This window comes from Centruroides vittatus, unplaced genomic scaffold (genome assembly GCF_030686945.1).
Source record: "Centruroides vittatus isolate TY-2023 unplaced genomic scaffold, ASM3068694v2 contig_854, whole genome shotgun sequence".
Taxonomy (NCBI): domain Eukaryota; kingdom Metazoa; phylum Arthropoda; class Arachnida; order Scorpiones; family Buthidae; genus Centruroides; species Centruroides vittatus.
The window spans coordinates 255,982-274,658 of NW_027122558.1; the positions used below are offsets into that span (position 1 = coordinate 255,982).

The window sequence follows — 18,677 nt, forward strand, 5'->3', positions numbered from 1 at the left end:
CATATAATTGATATTTGTATAGTGCTTTAACCCTTTGATGAGTACTCTCATATATATACACAATAGAAATGGTAGGCTACGAAGTAAAGCACGTATACATATATGTTTTACAAGTTTGCCTCGTTGTAGTATGTTTGTATATTTACGGATAAATGTGACTTTACAGACAACTAGAGACGTCTCGACGTGTCTATAAAACTTTTTCCATGTGGTTTTTGAAATTTTATGATATTTAGGCTAGAATTTTCTAGAATAAAGGCAAACATGGCATCCAGTCATCATTCAAACTTGCTACTACTCCTGAATTGTTGGAGTTATTCAACACAATGAAATTGGAAAATAAAAATATTGCCTAATTTATTAAGAAATATGAATTAGAAAATGAGATATTAATCTTTTTTGTAAATGTTACATTTTAAGGCATAGATTCAGCAAAGCCTCTTCTGTGTGGCTTACAGAATTGAGTTCATTCTCAAAATTTGATCAGTCAATTTTGATTGAACTTTCTCAGTTTACATAATATGAAATGAGGAAATTAAAAACACAATAAAAATTAAGGATTCACAACTTTGTTTTCAAGATACAAGGCTGCTAGCACAAGCATGCACAATTATTTTTTTATTTGGTTTTGTGTGTGTCACTCTGTATGTGTATGTTTTATGTACGATACACCTATACGACGAAAGCCATCGTATAAGTGTATCGTCAGAAAATACATATTTCATACAAGAAAACAATAAATACATCAATGTCATAAATTTCCCATGTTAATTGTTTTCCCACATCAGTCGTTTTCCCCAAGTCTCGCCAAAAACGATGGATCAAGAATCCACTGTAATAACAACGAAGCACTTTAATAATACTAGCTAAACATATAAATGAGCATATTGTTAACTATTATATAAATGATATAAAATTATTATTGTAATGTAAGTATATTGTAGGAATTCCAATAGCAACACAATTTTTTAAAGAATATCTTCATTATTATTTATGTCTTATGTGAGGTAAGTAAACTAAATACTGAATTCTAACAATCTTAATTAAAATCATTATTTAGCAATTACATGTATGCATGTATGTATAATTTTCATATTAAAATGCTAACTGTATGTAAACTAGGATAAGTTTTACAAAATCTCCATTTGAAGTTTTACTTGAAACTTCTACAAAGAGTTTTTTTTATATAAAATTGATAAAAATAATAAATATGTAAATCTATTATATAATAGATAATTAAATTATAAATTTCTAATAATTGTGTGGATTCTTATATTATTCACTACTTATAATTATCTGAATTGTAAATGGTCTAAGTTAAAGCTAAATTGCTTGGTGGAAACCCCCAAGCAATTTAGTTTTAACTATAATTTAAATTTGGAACATTTACAGTTTCATATGATACATTTAATCATAACACAGTCAAATGATTAGATTTTTTTTTATTTCAAAGTTTTCTACAACAAATATTTTTCTGGATTTTACATGTTCTGTCTAGTTTTTAATCAAATCAATAAAACACTAATCTTAAATATTAAATATGATTGCATTCACAAAGATTATTCTCTGAACAATTGCCTATCTTATGATCCGTATTACTGAACTGGAAAGGTTCTACATATAAATAAAATAATGCTAATTCGATCTTATTTTTTAATGCACCAAGCAAAAGATGCCTTTGAAAAAAATCTAATTATTATGAGTATCTGTATTAAAAATGGAAAGACATTTACTGTTTTTATCTGCCATACTATTTATTTTGTTCAAATTATATTAGCACGTTCACAAATATAATCTCAGCAAGAGGATTTACATCTAAATAATAGTATACTAATTCACTACTTATAGATTAATTTTAGAATTATAAACTTTGTAATGAATCCTAGAGACACTTTTAATTGTTATCATAATAAAAATAAAAAATTATTTTCATTGCAATGCAATCAAGATACAAAAATGATAGTTTTTTGGGAGTTTACCTTTTTCGATATTTAACTGAGATTTAAAGATAGGTTTAGGTTGCCATTAATCTGTCATTAAATGATTAAGAAATCTACAATTCTGTATACTTACATTTCACATTATAAGTAATTTTCATGCAAAATTTCATGAAATTCTGTAATATTCAGCTGGAAGGCCATGGTTGAACTGAAATGGAATGACCTTATAGTAAACATCTTGATGAATATGAAAAAAAATTTATAAGGTCATCACAGGAAATTTTAAAATAAAGATAATGAAAATAAATAAATGTTACATTTTTTATACTCAATTATTTAATATTTATTAAATAATCAAGAAAACAATAATTTATATATATATATGTATATTGAGCTTAGTCAGAAACTTACGAGAGTTAATTTTATGATCATTTCTGATATAAAATGATGAAGTGTAAGTATTAAATATCAACATTCACTTTAACAACAAAGAGAACAATGAATTTTAAGTATAAAATTTAAATTGTAAATAATACATGATAAATTATCATTTTTAATTTTATAATGTTAAATTTAGACACTGCAGTGATAATCAACTCCATAAACACAGATAATGGTATGAATTTCATAGGATTTGAATAATTTACAATTGTAATGTCATAAAAAGCATCAAAAATATGGTGTAACAGTTTAATTGTATCTCTTTAGAGCTTCTAACTAAGTCAGAAACTTTAGTTTTGTTGTATTTTGTTGATATTTTTACATAATTTGATCTACGTTAATTTAAAAAAATAAATATATCAAATTTCAAACTACTATCATATTTTAGCAAAATGACTGGCTTGCCGGTTTATCCCAGGGGAACGCTGGCATGCTGGTTTAAGTGAGGTTATACATCCCTCTCTAGAGAATGCATTAAAAAAAAAAAAAAAAAAAGAGTTTTTATTCTAAAACTGTGAAACTGTCAAGCATTACATCAATAACTATGATTATACATTTAATTTCTTCATTCTGTCTTCTTTCTAATGATGTAAAATACTCTTGAAATTCCAAAAGTGTTTTTTTTTTGTGTGTATTTTATTGTTATTTGATTCAAAAATGCAAAAATAAAAAATAAAGATTAAGAAACTATCTGTAAATTATCTTGGCTTATGCCTATTAATTTAACATCAGCTTTGTGTGAAATTTGAAAGGAAGGCATTATTTTTAAGGTCAGGATAGACAGTCAGTGTAGCCCACACTAACTAGTACTACTATCAATGTCATTGTTTTATTGTCTTGTAAATGAAAACTCTCTCCCTGATTTTAAGTCAGTCAAATTACAATGTTTTTATTTTATTGTACTCAGAAGAATGTTTTCTTTAACATTTAATTAACAACTAGTTTTGTTAGATCTGATTAATTTTACATTTTATTCACAGTTTAACCAGCATGCCGGTAACCCCAGGGTTTCTAGCATGCTGGTCTCCTCATTTTTGTGTGGCATGTTGGTCATTTTGTGAAAATACGGTATAAGTATCTCACATTTCATATATTAAAATGTGTTTTTGTGCTGTTTTTCTTAAATCAACAGATACATTGTTCCATATTTCTCAACCCGTCAACATCCAGAAAATAAAACCTTATTGTCTCAGTGTGTCGAAAGTAGGACTGATGCCAAATACTCGTGAATCCACTTACATGTGGAGAGATTTATGATTTGATTATTTAAAACACACTTTCAAACCTGTAATAAGTCCAGTAGAATGATGTATACTTCACTTTACTGTTCTGTAAAAGTGAATTGCACACTGTTCTGCTGGACTCATTACAGGCTTGAAGGTGTGTTATACAGGCACTCCTCACTTTATGACGGAGTTCCGTTCCAACAACTACGTCGTTAAGTGAATTGGTTGATAAGAGAGGAGCTTGCACAGAGAATATAGGATCGTTGTAAAATTATACAAATTATGCAACAAACTTCAAATTTATTCATAAAAAGACTATTTGTATGCTATTAGCCTTTTATAGTACTACTAGCAGGTAGACCCGGCATTGCTCGGGCAAAAGTAACGATAGAGAAGATTAAGATTATTACGTTATAGTCACAAAAGAAAAAGAGTAATTTCATCAACAAACTAAGTTTTTCTAAAGAAAGGTCGAATTTGAAAATTGAATGTGTTCTAACATATTACTCTTTTTCTTTTTTCTTTTTTTTCCAGAGCCCGTAAATCTTGCACGTTGCTTTTTCTCGTTCTCCATTGTTACTTAACACTATCATTGTTACTTAACACTTTGGTATTTAAATTTGGTACCCTAACTTTGTACCAAATTTCAACTTTTAACTCCTAACCGTTTTAGCGAAAATTAAGATTATTACTTTACAGTCAACCTTACCTGTTTTCACAGAATGCAAGAATTGGGTCCCCCTGTTTCCAGACTAATTACAGAATTTTTAGATGGGTCTAAAAATATGTTCGATTTCCCACAAAAATGAAAAAAACTGCATCTGTGTCTTGCACGTCGCTTTCTCTTAACAATTGCATTGTTACTTAACACTTTCATTGTTAATGGAAGTGTTAAGCCTTAATCCTGTCCCTCTCCCCCGTGGGGAGGTATTTCGAAAAATCCCTTCTTAGTGTGCGTTCTCGTGATGTACCCTAACTGTGTACCAAATTTCAACTTTCAACTCCTAACCGTTTGGGCTCTGCACTGATGATGATGATGATGATGATGATTATTATTATTATTATTATTATTGTTTCTATTATATATATAGATAAGACTATTATAGTATGCTTAGTGCGCATGTCACCATTCGCCACTGACTGACACTGAAGCTGAGAAAGAAGATTCTCCTAATTGCAGGTCGAAACTCAATTGGTCGTAAGTGCAAGTGGTCATTAAGCTGATAGGTCGTAAAGTGAGGAGTATCTGTATTTGTTTATGGTCTGGTTCTTCAGAAATTTGAATTTCTTTATACTATGTTTTTGTTATTGCATAATTATTTTTTAACAATTAGTATTTAATAAATTTTATATTCACACTTATTATATAGCATAATCAAACTAACTTACTTCAAGCATGCATAGTATTTAAGAAATTATTAAACAGGTCAAATTTTTTAAATATATATATATATATATATATATATATTTAAATAATAATAATAATAATGAAAATAATAAGAAATAATGAAAAATTAAACAACTGTTACTTGGAGAGGGAATTTTTTGGCATGTGATTAAGCCACTTTCCCTTCTTAAATCAATAAGCTCTATAAAATATATAAATTTTAATGTTTAGTATGAAGTTTTATATATTATTTTATTTTGTTTCAATAAAAACAATAAATACATTTACATGTTTACAAGAAAATGCAAAGTAATTAAAAAAATTAATAATCATGTAAGATGTGTATTGTTATTATGGTAACATGAATTATTTTTAGAAATACTGTATGAATAAACAGAATTAAAATAATGATGATGTAGAGTCTCAAAATCCCAAACATTTTTTTTTTATTTGAAAAATATTAATACAATGAAAAAACTGTAGAATAAGAAGAAAGACAAGTAAAACAGCAAGACCATATTTCGGACAAGACTATGTCTCAAAGACTCGCTACTAAGTGGGATCACTTCGATGCTCATGGCGGGTCTCGTTCTCATTCTCCAATCTTCTTTGGGATCACTGGTTTTGAGCGTGATTGTTCAAACTTCACCGGTCTTGGCTACAGCCGTGACCACAAGCATTTTCACAAGCATTTTCATTTACAATGCATTTTCGATGAAATTAACCTATCAAATGTCAAAATTCTCTCTGTTGTGTGTCGCCCTGGGTTGAATTTTTGTCCATGCCTAATGAAAATTTCCCGTTTTTTGAAAAAATAATCGTAGCTATTGTAGCGTTTGAAATTATTTTTTTTATTTTGCACAAACAAAATAAATCTATTAATAAATGTAAAAACAAAAAAAAAATTATATTTTGGAAGTTAGTTTTATAATATAAAATTATAACGACTAGTGCCATCTAGTTTCAAAAACATGCCAATGCTGAAATGAGATATCTCGGGTCAACTGGTCAAGGTCAGCACGTCTTGACCAGAGATATGTCAGGAATAACACGGGACAGGTAAATGTGATTTTTCAAAGATTCGTTTATCAAAATTTGATTTTCCAACATTCGCATTTCCAACTTCCCAACGAGCAACGTAAATCTTGCACTAGTGCCTGTTTGTGAAAGAGTGTTGCCATTTTGTATTTTATTTTGACTATCAAATTTTTTTTGACTACAAGTTCGATTTTTTTTTTTTGTGCACGCACGATTTGGGCACCTAATACTCTGTGCCAAATTGCAACTCCTGACATATACTCCTTCATACCTCTAAAATATGTATCCGTTGACCGCGGCATGATTTTATAAACAAGGCATAGTCTTGTCAGTAATATTTTAGAATAATATGTTTTTCTAAGTTTTAAATGTCTATTTTCAATATTTAAGATAAATTATGCTTGGGATCATGTAGAGACTGCATCACCACTGAAGATTTTAATTAAAGTAAATTCATGAAAACAAGATTAAATATTATTTCTTGAATCTATAACCCATTTTGTGCCTTAAGATTAAAAAGTTTTCTGAAGTTATTTATACTTTCTAGTATTAAACAGAAGTAGAAAAATCAATAGACTTAGTAAATATTTTTGCTGTACCCTAAAACCTTGGTTGTAGGCCATGGCCTACAACCAAGGTTTTAGGGTACCCACATGCATACAAAGAATTTAAAGATGGCCGAGAAGTAGTGGAAGACTTGACCATGTGGCCGAGAAGTGGTGGAAGACTTGAAGGGCAACTAAGGCATGAAAAGCCCAATTACTGATAAAAACTAGAGTATAAAAAAAAAAAAATGCAGTAACATATACCAGTAATGATAATTTTAAAACATTCATGAAAATAGGTAAAAATAACAAACAACATAGCACACAAGCATTAACTCTAGTACACAGAGCAGTAATTTACATAAATAAAGTTATTCATAATGCTGTTCCTTCCCTATTGGCTTTTATTCTGGAGCTGAACATAATAACTTGGCTATAGGTTGCACCTGTGTATGAGAGTGGCTTAGCCACAAAGAAGTCAATATCTTTTACAACTTTCACTTTTGAGGCCTATATACAAGGGCAACCCATAGCCAAGGTTTTAGGGTATTTCAATTTTGTCATCAGGAAGGGATACAAACAACATGATGGATTTACTTAAGAACAAATTTAAAAAGTTTTTCAATTTCAAAGTTTGATCCTGGGTAAACTGCTTCTGTATCCCTGGTGATTATAGACAAGAAATTATAAGCGAGTTTTTTAAAGTATTAAATGAATAGACTTAGTAAATATTACAAAAATTAATTAATAAATTCAAATATATATTGTTTGTAAAAATCATTTTTGAATTTTCTTTAATTTCTATGAAAATAAATGAATAAAAATTGTATGAATTAAGTTTTTCTATTATCAATACATTAGTTTGCTAATTTTTCAAGTGTTTATTTCAAATTAAAATGAATTATTTTTGAGCTTTTCCAGAAGATTCCAAATGGAAATGGAAATATTCTTGCCATAAACAAAGTTTATGCTAATTAATTATAGTATATGAATATAACAAATATTTCTATGCAATATTAAATGAAATCTGAAAGCTAAAACTCAAAGCACAGAAGATATTCTTCTGAATAACTCTGAAGAGAGAAATTTTGTTTTTGAGAAAACATGTCATGGATGGCAAGAAAAGCTTATTCTAACAGCATAGTTATCCTGCTCATTTGACATTAATCTCTGCAAGTTTTTATTTGTAATAAGTTTATAGCAAATTTGTTAATTTTATAATCTCCAAGTGTGTACGTATACATTCTGTCAAATAAATACCAGGAATTGTCCATTTTAAAAACCTGTGTAAAAGATATAAAAACAAACTTTTTCCTGTAAGTTGGCACTAGTGTACTTAATGTTCATGTGAATTTGTAGTGCCATCTGTCAACCATTTTATTTACAACTGTTGGTTTCATCATTGAACGTGAAGTGTGCTTTGTGATTTTTAAAATGAACAAAAATATTGAACAAAGAGTTTGTCTAAAATTTTGTGTTGCCAATGAAATTTCTTGTGCTGAGTCATTGAAAATGTTGCAGAAGGCTTATGGTGAATCAGCTTTATCCAAAACACGTGCATACAAAGAATTTAAAGATGGCCAAGAAATGGTGGAAGACTTGCATCATTCTGGTTGACCTTCATCATCTTCAACTGAAAAAACATCAACAAAGTGAAGGAAATAGCAATGGAAAATCCTCATTCAAGCCTGAGAGGGATGGTTCATAATCTAAACATGTCTCACAAATCTGTTTGTACCATTTTAGTTGATGTTTTGGGCATGAGACATGTTGCAGCACAACTTGTTCTGAAGGAGATGAATTTTCTTCAAAAAGAACACTGGAAAAATGTTGCTGAAGACATGCTTGAATGAGCCAATTTGGACCCTACATTCATGAAACACATCATAACAAGTGAGGAAATGTGGGTTTATGAGTTTGACATGCAAACCAGCCAACAAGCTTCAAAATGGTGCTTCGAGAATGAGCCAAAACTGAAAAAACCATGTCAAAGTCACTCAAAAATCAAAGTCATATTGACTGTTGTGGTGTTGTCCACTCAGAATTTCTTCCAGAGAGACAAACAGCCAACAAACAATATTACCTTGGCATTTTGAAGCATTTGAGAGAATGTTTGTTGGAAAAGGCCAGATTTGTAGAAGAACAATTCTTGGATGTTGCACCATGATAACATGCCATCTTACTCATTGATCCTTGTATGCAAATTTTTTAACCAAAAACACAACAAATGTTATAAACCAAGCACCTTATTAACCAGATATGACCCATGTGACTTTTTCCTCTTCCCCAAACTCAAATTACCACTTTGTGGAAAATGTTTTGAGTCAATTGAAGAAATAAAACAAATTCACAGAGGGAGCTGCAGGCCATACCAGAAAGCACTTAGAAGTGTTTTGATGACTGGACTGTTCGTTGGTAGAAGTGTTTTGCATCAAACGGGGCCTATTTTGAAGGTAACAAAATAAATTTGGATAATTAAACCAATATTTTATTTAACAATTCGTGGTATTTATTTGACAGAATGTATATGTAATACTAACTTTATTCTTGATAAGATGTCTGTTGTTGAATAATTGTTATATGATTTAGTTTTTGTCAGTTGACTGCAATTATTTCATTGGCATTTTAGATCCAGATACAAAAAAACTTGAACATTTGATTAAAATATGATTTAAAAAATACATAAAAATTTATTTAATGAAATAAGACTAAAATTTTAATATTCAATACTGTTCAAACTTTAAATGAAAAAAAATAACAAATGAAGCCAATGGTTAAATTATGTAACAGATTTTACTTGTCACGTACAATGGGAAAATATTGATATCTTTAAAAAAATAGATTAGAAAAGTTATTTACATGATTGAAATCAAATTGTATTATAAGAAGTAGCTTAATATAATTGAAAATAAAACAGGAAAAAGTTACTTGTTCTGAGTAATAACATTAATCAATATATAGATAAATGTTACATAATCGTATGATAGTTTAATATAACAAACCTGCATTTAGTCTTTTTTTCACTTCTATTTTGTTGTAAGGTTTGCAAATGAGAATTCAATATAAATTTATCAGAAGGATGAGCAGTTAGCATCAAAAATCCATCACTATCTTCAGTAAAATTAACTTCAACAACTCCTAAAAGTATATTTATTGTTTATAACTTTTTTCATTTAAAAATGAGAATAGAAACAAAATTACCTTTAAAATCTGGAACCAGTGCTTTTAATTGGTCAGGAATAGAAGTGTAAAAATTTAATTCCTGTAAATTGAGATATTTGCATATTGTTGTGTCATCCAGTTGTAAAATGGAAGACTGCCCACCAACCTAAAATAAAAATAGTTTTATTTAATTTTCAAACAGATTTTAAGTAAACTTTTTTGACATCCAGATTTTCAATGCTTCACTGTATATTTCAGTGGTTCAGATCACAATTCCTTAATTTCATTCAAAAAATTAAAAAAAAAATGAATATTCACAAAAATAAACAATAAGAAAGATGTGATATCTAAGATAAAATGAATATTTTGATACAAATAAATCTTATAATTTGAAATAAAGATCATAAAAATGTAATAATAATAATAATAATAAATAATAGAACTTATGCTAAAAGAATTTCTTAGAATGACTGAAAGCTCATTATCACAAACTAAATAAATAAATTTTGAATATGTGATAAAGATCAAGCCGAGTATCTCGTACATCACACAATATAATTTAGAATAAATGCTGTTTGACATACAATAATAGTAAAGAATTCATCATTTTCTTTATCAAAAATTCAATTGTAAGAAATTTGAGACATCAATCAAGATTTTGTTGCATGCATTATTCACAGAGGAAAATCTTTATGATGTATGTAATATGATTTTATCATCATTGTAAAAATCTCCAAATGTAGGGACTGACTTCTTTGAATTTTGGTTTGCTTTTAATCTTTATTTTATTTATAATTTTGTTTGAAAACATTTATTTGTAATATTTTAACATTTTAGTTTGGCAATGATAAAATATCTCAAAAAAAAAAAAAAAAAAAAAAAAATATATATATATATATATATATTGTAAATTTAAATATAATATAACTATAAACTATACTGTATAATTTGAATAAAACTGTTTTGCCATTTATCTTGGGAATGAAAGTGCATGTTGAACTAACTCAAATTTAGTTATATTACAGAATCTTCACTCAGAATATTCATTCATAATATTGAGGAAAAGCAGAGTGAGGATCAAAATTTTACTATCATTTATCAGATAAAACAATTTTATAAGATTCTTTTCTTCCATCTGAAGCTAAATTTTAAACAATTGCTTTGATTTGACAGAAATTTCATGAAATTCACAATCAAAATCAAAACACTCTTTAAAATTTGTAACCTTTATCATCATAAGCTTTTCTAATGCATTCATCTTATACACTGGAGGGCAAAAGTCAAGTTACAAGTAGTTTTTGCCTCATAACTTTTGAAATAAAGTGCCAAAACATTTTGAAAATGTAGACATATATACAAATTTACATGACAAATAAGAAAATAGCAAAATATATTGTGAATATGCAAATTGCATACATTTAATTCAATCTTTAGTGGTTTGCTGATTAGAACGCTCCTTTGACTTTGCTGTTTTTTTTTTGTAATCAAACTTTATTTAAACTGCTTTTTTTAATTAAGGCATATTCATTAACATTCTAATGGCTTCTAGGCATCGTTTAGATGATTCTTTAAGATGGTGTGCTATTGGATGGATGGAAATGGGGCTTAGTCAAGCTGATGCAGCAAGGCACCTGAAAGTTTCAAGAATGGTGATTTCACGGCTCTGGAAACAGTTTACAGTTAGAGGGGATATCTTCAGAATTCCCATGGAAAAACGTCCAAGAGTTACCACACTGCAAGATGACCAGTTTTTGAAAGTAACTGCCAAATGCAACACAGGACTAACACGCAGGATGCTTGTTTTTGAACTCAAATCAGCCTCAGGAAAAAGAATTTCTATCAGAACTGTATCCAGAAGGCTTGCTGCTGTTGGTCTTTATGCAAGATGCCCAGTTGTGTGTATTCCATTATCACTGTTCCACAAAAAAGCGTGCTTGAATTGGAGTCGTCAACACCAAGACTGGACAGACCACAACTGGAGCAAAGTTCTCTTCATAGATGAATCCTGCATTAGCCTACAGAGTGATTCTCAATGATGCTTTAACTGGAGAGAGGCTGGAACATGATATATGCCATAAAACATAAGAGAAAAAGATAACTTTGGCAGAGGTGGTGTGATGGTCTGGGCAGGCATCTCTCTCACTGGGTGCACTGAGCTCCATGTCTTTGAAGGAGGTTCCTTAACAGGTCAAAGGTATTGCAATGAGATCCTCGAGCATTATGTTTGTCCAATGGCTCACACAGTAGGCACAGATTTTGTTTTAATGGACGATAATGCTCGTCCCCACAGAGTGAACTTGATGACTCAGTATCCAAGACATTGGAATCCAAAGAATGGACTGGCCATCCAGGTCTACAGATTTGAACCCGATAGAGAATTCTTGGGATGCTCTTGGAAGATGGGTGGGAAGTCTCTGTCCCCCACCCAGAAACCTCGATGAGCTCAGGACTGCTCTCGAAAGAGAATGGACTTCCTAATGAACTGATCAATAACCTTGTAAAGAGTATGAGAAGCAGGTGTCTAGCATGTATTGCTGTAAAGGGTGGTCACATGCCTATTGAGTGAATAAATTTGTTATTTTAATGAAGTTTCTATTTTATTTTAAATTAAGAATAAAAAAAAAAAAACATTTGTAACTTAACTTTTGCCCTCCAGTGTATATAATTATTTTGTCAGAAGATATAATTATATTATTTGACAATTAGATCATTTGTATGATACTTCACTAATGGTTGATTAATATTAAAAGTATTTATAATTCAATATTTCAATAATATATTGCAATGTATAATATCATAAACAAGAAATGATATAAATATATTACATAGTTAGGAAGTAGAATGTGTATTTTTCATATCATGTAATTAAATTTGTAAAAAAAATTTCATTATTTTTAATTTATTTAGATGATAAATTGCATGAATAAGAAAATAAATAAAATCAAATTCATTACAATTTTTAAATAACCTTTCTTTTTTCTGTTAATACAGTGGGTAATTGGTTAATGAACACTTTTGAGAAAGATTTTTGTTTGGATAACAAACACCTGACAGAACAAACACAAGAAGCAACACTGCATTTAAGATTTGTAAAACTATATTTTAATGGCATCTATACGTGGTTTATGGAACGAGACTTTCGCAGTTGTATACATAACCTTTTTTGCACTACTTAATTTCTGTTCTCTGAATTTTTGAAAGTACTTTTCTGAACTTTTTATTTAAAAACTGATAATATTATGGGGCCTAAAAAGAGTTGAGTGTCAAGAGCTGCATTATCTATAGAAACTAAGCAAGAGATAATATCCAAGGTAGAGAGTGGGCAAAAGATATCTGATATTGTAGTCAGATGACTTCAACAGGTCTACAGTAGACACAATCTTACCTAAGAAAGATATAATCAAAAAGACTCAAGCAGATAAAGGAGTAACAAAAATTGCAACTGAGAAACAAAGATGTGCCATCCATGAAAAAATGGAAAGATTGTTTTTAGTTTGTGAGCACTAAGATTGGCTTTACTTTACCGCTAGACTTATTACACCACCACAGGTGGTGTAATAAGTCTAGCGGTAAAGTAAAACCAATCTTAGTGCTCACAAGCTATTAAGAAGACTAGACAAGAAGCATATCATAGTGTTTTTAGTTTGTTATTACATGTATATAAACACAGTAAGAAAGTATATAATGTTTTATTTATTTTGGGGGTCTCCAGAACAAATTAATCAAATTCCCACAAAAAATCTATGGTAAATTGATTATCGTTTAACAAAAAATTCGGATAGCAAACGTGGTCTTGGAACAAATTATGTTCGTTAACTGATCACCAACTGTACTTCTATCAGGATTGGGATTTACTCAATTATCAAATAAAGGAAAATGAATTGTTTCTTTTAATTCTAATTTATGATAATTTTATTTATTTATTTATTTATTTATTTTTAAAACATTTTTTTAACAGTAACATTTAATAACAGTTTTTCCAATGATGGCATTTAAATAGCATAAAATACACAATATCTATTTTACATTCTTCATTAAGATTATTATAAAGAAATTTTTCTAAATGTTTTAAACATAGAAAAACTAAATAATGTAAAGATTTAATTATGAATCACTAGTTAAAAAAATTTTAATATATATTCTCAATGTCTTGTCATTAGAGTTGTCTTATTACAGATTTTTGCAACTGATTTAAACAATTCAATATTGGAAAGTTAACTAACTTTAATAAAAATATGATAATATCAACAAAAGCTATTTAACTTTTCTTCAGACTCAAACTGCAATTATACAATTAAATGTAAGTAATAAAAATATAGACTAAATTAAATATGAAAATGTTAAATTGCTTTCTTTAAGTATTTGAAAAACATATAATAAATCATTAAGATCTATTTCAAATCTAATATAGAAATACTTTTGTGTGTTCATTAGTTAATACCTATGATTGACTGTTTATTCTTAGTATTTAATAATTCCATTAATATCAATCATAAAATTTAACACAATTTAATTAATAAAAATTATGTATTTGATGTTTGTAATTATCTGTATATTTTACTATAATAAACTTATTATTTTCCAACAGAGCTCTAATTCATAACATCATGTATGTAACAAAACAAAACAAGTTATCTTCACAGATTATTCTTAACTTCTAAATAAACACTTTGTATGCAATGCATAATTGAAAAATATACACTTTGTAAAGCATTTCAAATAATTATGATTAATATTTAAGATATTAGAAAAATCTGGAATGAAAATATTTATCAATTTGCTCAAAAATTTGTCATTTTAAATCTTTTAATTACCTGATGAATAAATGGTTCCAATTGGAATTCTTCAAAACTGTTTCCATCAGCTGCCATCAGATTATACACATTGCAAACACAGTTAAAATATTCACATTTAAAGAAAGCTAAATTTTGCTTAATGTTTCAAAAATCTGAAAGAAAAATTTAAAATAAATTGATAATTTTATGAAATTTTCTGTAATAATAATTAAGTTAACAATTTAAATAAAATTTCTATACTATATATTTAATGTTGACATACTGGAAATCTGCAAAAATGAATGTGATCAAATTTATAAACATCTGTACATTATATCCTTTAAATATTTATAATATATATGATGCAATTAAATTATTTTCATAAGATTTTTTTTTTAAATAATGAGAGCAAGGCTGCAATTAAATTGAGTTCATCTCAAAAGGAAAATAAACAATCTTTGGAAACTTAAAATGTAAATGAATAAATGCATTAAAGAAATTTAATATGGTAGCATGATTTTACTGATAATTGTCTAATTACTCAAAATTATTATTAAGTTATTTTTTAATAATTTTTTTAATATATAAAATAAATATATTAAAAACTAAAATATCTTTTCTGTTAAACAAATCTGATATTAAATTCATTTAATAAAAGGATATTAGTCATTAAATTTGTTTATTGAATGAAAGTGTGATCATTTATATCTATCTAGTTCAATGACAACTAAATATATTTCAAATTATAATTACAAGAAAACAAACACCAACAAGAATTTCTCAATTGCTTAAACAAACATAATGAAATTACCATATATTTTAAATACAGTCAAACCTGTTTTTATGCGGGGGATAGGGACCGCATTAAAAAAAACGCATTAAAAAAAATCTCACGAAACTTCACGAATGGCTGTAAATAATAGTTTTCGCAACACAATTAAAAAAATAATTTTTTTATGCGGTGAATAGAGGACCGCATAAAAAAAGTCTCACATAGAAAATAACTCAAAACCGTACGAAATAGAATTTATTGACAACAGATGTCAGCACTTGACTGCATCGTCTGGTCTATCGTCTGTTTTACATATTTTTGTCCAGGTGGTGTTTTGTTGACTTAAAAAGTAAATTATTTCATTTTTCGCATATTCATGCAATAATATTACTATAATAAGTGCATTTATGCTATAATAAGTTTATTTAGCTATAATAAGTCAACGTGAGACATGACGAATCGCACGAGACTAGTCGCCAACTATACCGCACAAATTAAAAATTCGCATTAAAAAAATCGCACAAATAAAAATCGCACATAAAAAGAGCGCATAAAAACAGGTTTGACTGTATTTAAAAAAATAAGATAAATAATGATTATATTTAAATGAAGGAAAGTTACTTATATATCAATTCTAGTAATGTATATAAAATGATAAATTAAATTTAGCCTAATAAAATATATACTTTTCCAAAATGAAAATTTTACAGAATAATGAATAAATATTTAAATAGAAAACAATTTATACCTTTCAAAGAAATTTAATTGAAATTTAATTGTTTTTTTTTTTTAAATTATGATTTCAACAGTATATCTTTTATACATAAATCAATTTATTTATTATACAGGATAGAAATAAAACCCTACATTATCAAATGGATAACTAATTCTGAACAACTTTTAAATGTTTTTCTTTTCTAGTTTTTTTTATTAAGATAGTCTTAAAAAAATTACAACAGTTCCTAATTTACTGGAACACAAAAGCATTTTTTTAAAGTCCCTATTTATAGATTGTTGTTTATTAAGAACTAAAGGTTAAATCTGGATTAAAAAAAAGCACCTCTTATAGACAATCTGCATTTATTTTGATGATTAATTAGAGATTGATAATAAATAATGCTAGTGTGATTATTGAAGGGAAGGATTAAATTGTCATCAGTCAGAAAGATTCAATTAATCACAAAAGTTTACAACTCTGAAAGTAAATATCAACTTCCCAAAACCCAATGTATTGATACTAAACCAAACAATCACCATAATTAAGCAGGCTATTAATATGCCATAATTTATAATTAGCAACTAAGTAATTTGATACTAGAGGTAGATGTTAGGCACCACCTCTTATCTAAATTAATAATTATAATAATTTATTAAATAATTTAGAACATTTCGAAAGAAAAGAACTAGCCCAGAGCAAGATTTGAACCCATAGGTCAAGTTTTCATACGTCGAAGAGTGTGGTCCGGGAAGTGACGTTTGACGAGTCATCCTGGACAAGTCGAGACAGGATGTCAACTGGAGCAGACGTGATAGAAAGCTCGGCTCAACTCCTGATTGGTCGCACAATGGATTCAAAACTTGAATATAAGGCAATCGAGGAATCAATGTTGAATCGAGGAAAAGAGCACCTAGCCTGAGACTTGGATTGAGAAGAGGTCTGGACTAAGACCTTGTAATCAGTAGTGATCTAGATGTATTGCTGTGTACCTCTGTAAATAGTGTAAATAAATAGTCTTAATTTGTGTTCAAGGAGTCATAAGGTGTCTTTTTGACTAACTGGAAATCAGAGGTCATAATTTGAACTTTACTCTCTGCTTGTTTAAACTTCCTTTATAAACTCTTTTCTCATTCATTTAATTAATGTTTTTATAAAATTTTCATCAATTTATTTATTTTCAAAGTTACGGTAAACCCTTATTAATGACAAAAGGCTTGAGATGACTTTCCAACATTTAACAATAAAAACCACCACCACCATTAAAAAAAAAGTATAATGAATTGATTTTTTCCCATTTTGATAGTGTAACAATTTCTTAAACTCTTTTTACAGATGTATATTGCCATTTGTATACAGAGTCCTAATAAGCATTCCCAAATGTTTTTTTATTTGGTTCAAGTCAGGACTGCAACCCGAACCCCATTACTTAGAAATCACTCAAAAGTTGAATTTTAACATTGTGCTGGATATTGTACCATTGATAAATTTAGAATAATCCACCAATTTTTTTAATCAAATGTGTAAAATCACTGATACCTGCACAGTATTCATTCATCCATATACAAATGCAATATTCATCTTGCCATTCCATCTAAATGCTGCCTACACCATTACCAATTTGTCTCCTTGTGATGTTTAAAGAATAATAATCTTCACATCTCAAATAATACCATTAGTACTGCCAGTTGTCAGAGCCATTGAGGTTAAATTTTTTCATCACTTCACACAATCTGCTTCCAATCTTTAATCCGGATCATCATTTCTTCATCCTATTTCAATCACTTCTCTTTATGGCAAATTTTTAAAGCAGATGCTGTTTTTCTCTTCTTATTCATAGAAAAGAGCTACACATTGCAACCTTTAAAAGTACAGATTTTGAGATATTAAGTTAATATCGGGATGTTTAACCAGTTAACTCAAAGAAGTGTTGTTATCAGTAATTTCCTGAAAAATGGATTGTTTTTGCCAAACTCTTAAGTTTCTACTTGATCATCCAAGTAAATGTTTAGGTCTGTTGTTCCATCTACTTTCAAAAAATCATTGATTACATTGTGAGATCTGTTCAATCTTGCAGAAATTTGTTGATTTGAAAGGCCTGATTATTTCTAAACCAATATCTGCCATTTCAAACTCAGTATGTACCAGATCACATTGCTTTTCTAGCAGTTTATTCACTTTTGACAGCTATAAAAATAAGTCAAATCACACATCATTCTGATTCAGCTAGTCACTTAAAATTGTTACATTTAAAAAGTTTGAAGTGAGATTATTTTCTTTCAATTATCTGATAAAAAGATCAGACCTATATCTATGAAACACTAAAAAAACAGTCAATTTTTTAAATCAATGAGCAATTATTTACTGTGACATGGTCACAATGCCAGGCAACAATTTTTAATCATATTTTTAATTTATCCTCAAATTAGTACTGTAGTGTCTTGCCCTGTACATCATACTTTTTCATTAGCAATGGAGTCATGCTGGTTGTCTATTAACTGCTTTCGGGGGGAAAAGTTTTGACTCGAAATAACTTGATTTCTGGTTTGCATCAGAAGTTTACATATATAACAGTTAATGGGCCTCCTAACCGTAAGGTTTCCATATCAGGTCTCGTCTCTCATCTATTTAACTTCATTCTTGAGATTAAGGAAAGGCAGATGGATGACAGTGGAA

General features: G+C 28.6%; 1 protein-coding gene across 2 annotated transcripts in view; it reads right to left on the reverse strand.

Annotated features, from left to right (window-relative positions):
* LOC136982548 (inositol hexakisphosphate kinase 1-like) overlaps positions 1 to 18,677 on the reverse strand; it is a 63,677-nt gene that overhangs the window by 32,790 nt on the left and 12,210 nt on the right. For both annotated transcript variants that reach the window (XM_067279046.1, XM_067279045.1), the window contains exons 3-5: positions 14,554 to 14,687; positions 9,779 to 9,905; positions 9,580 to 9,715 (exon numbers count right to left, since the gene is read on the reverse strand). In XM_067279046.1, coding sequence (XP_067135147.1) covers positions 9,580 to 9,715; positions 9,779 to 9,905; positions 14,554 to 14,610 — 320 coding nt within the window. In that variant the 5' untranslated portion in view covers positions 14,611 to 14,687. The remainder of the gene's footprint in view (positions 1 to 9,579; positions 9,716 to 9,778; positions 9,906 to 14,553; positions 14,688 to 18,677) is intronic.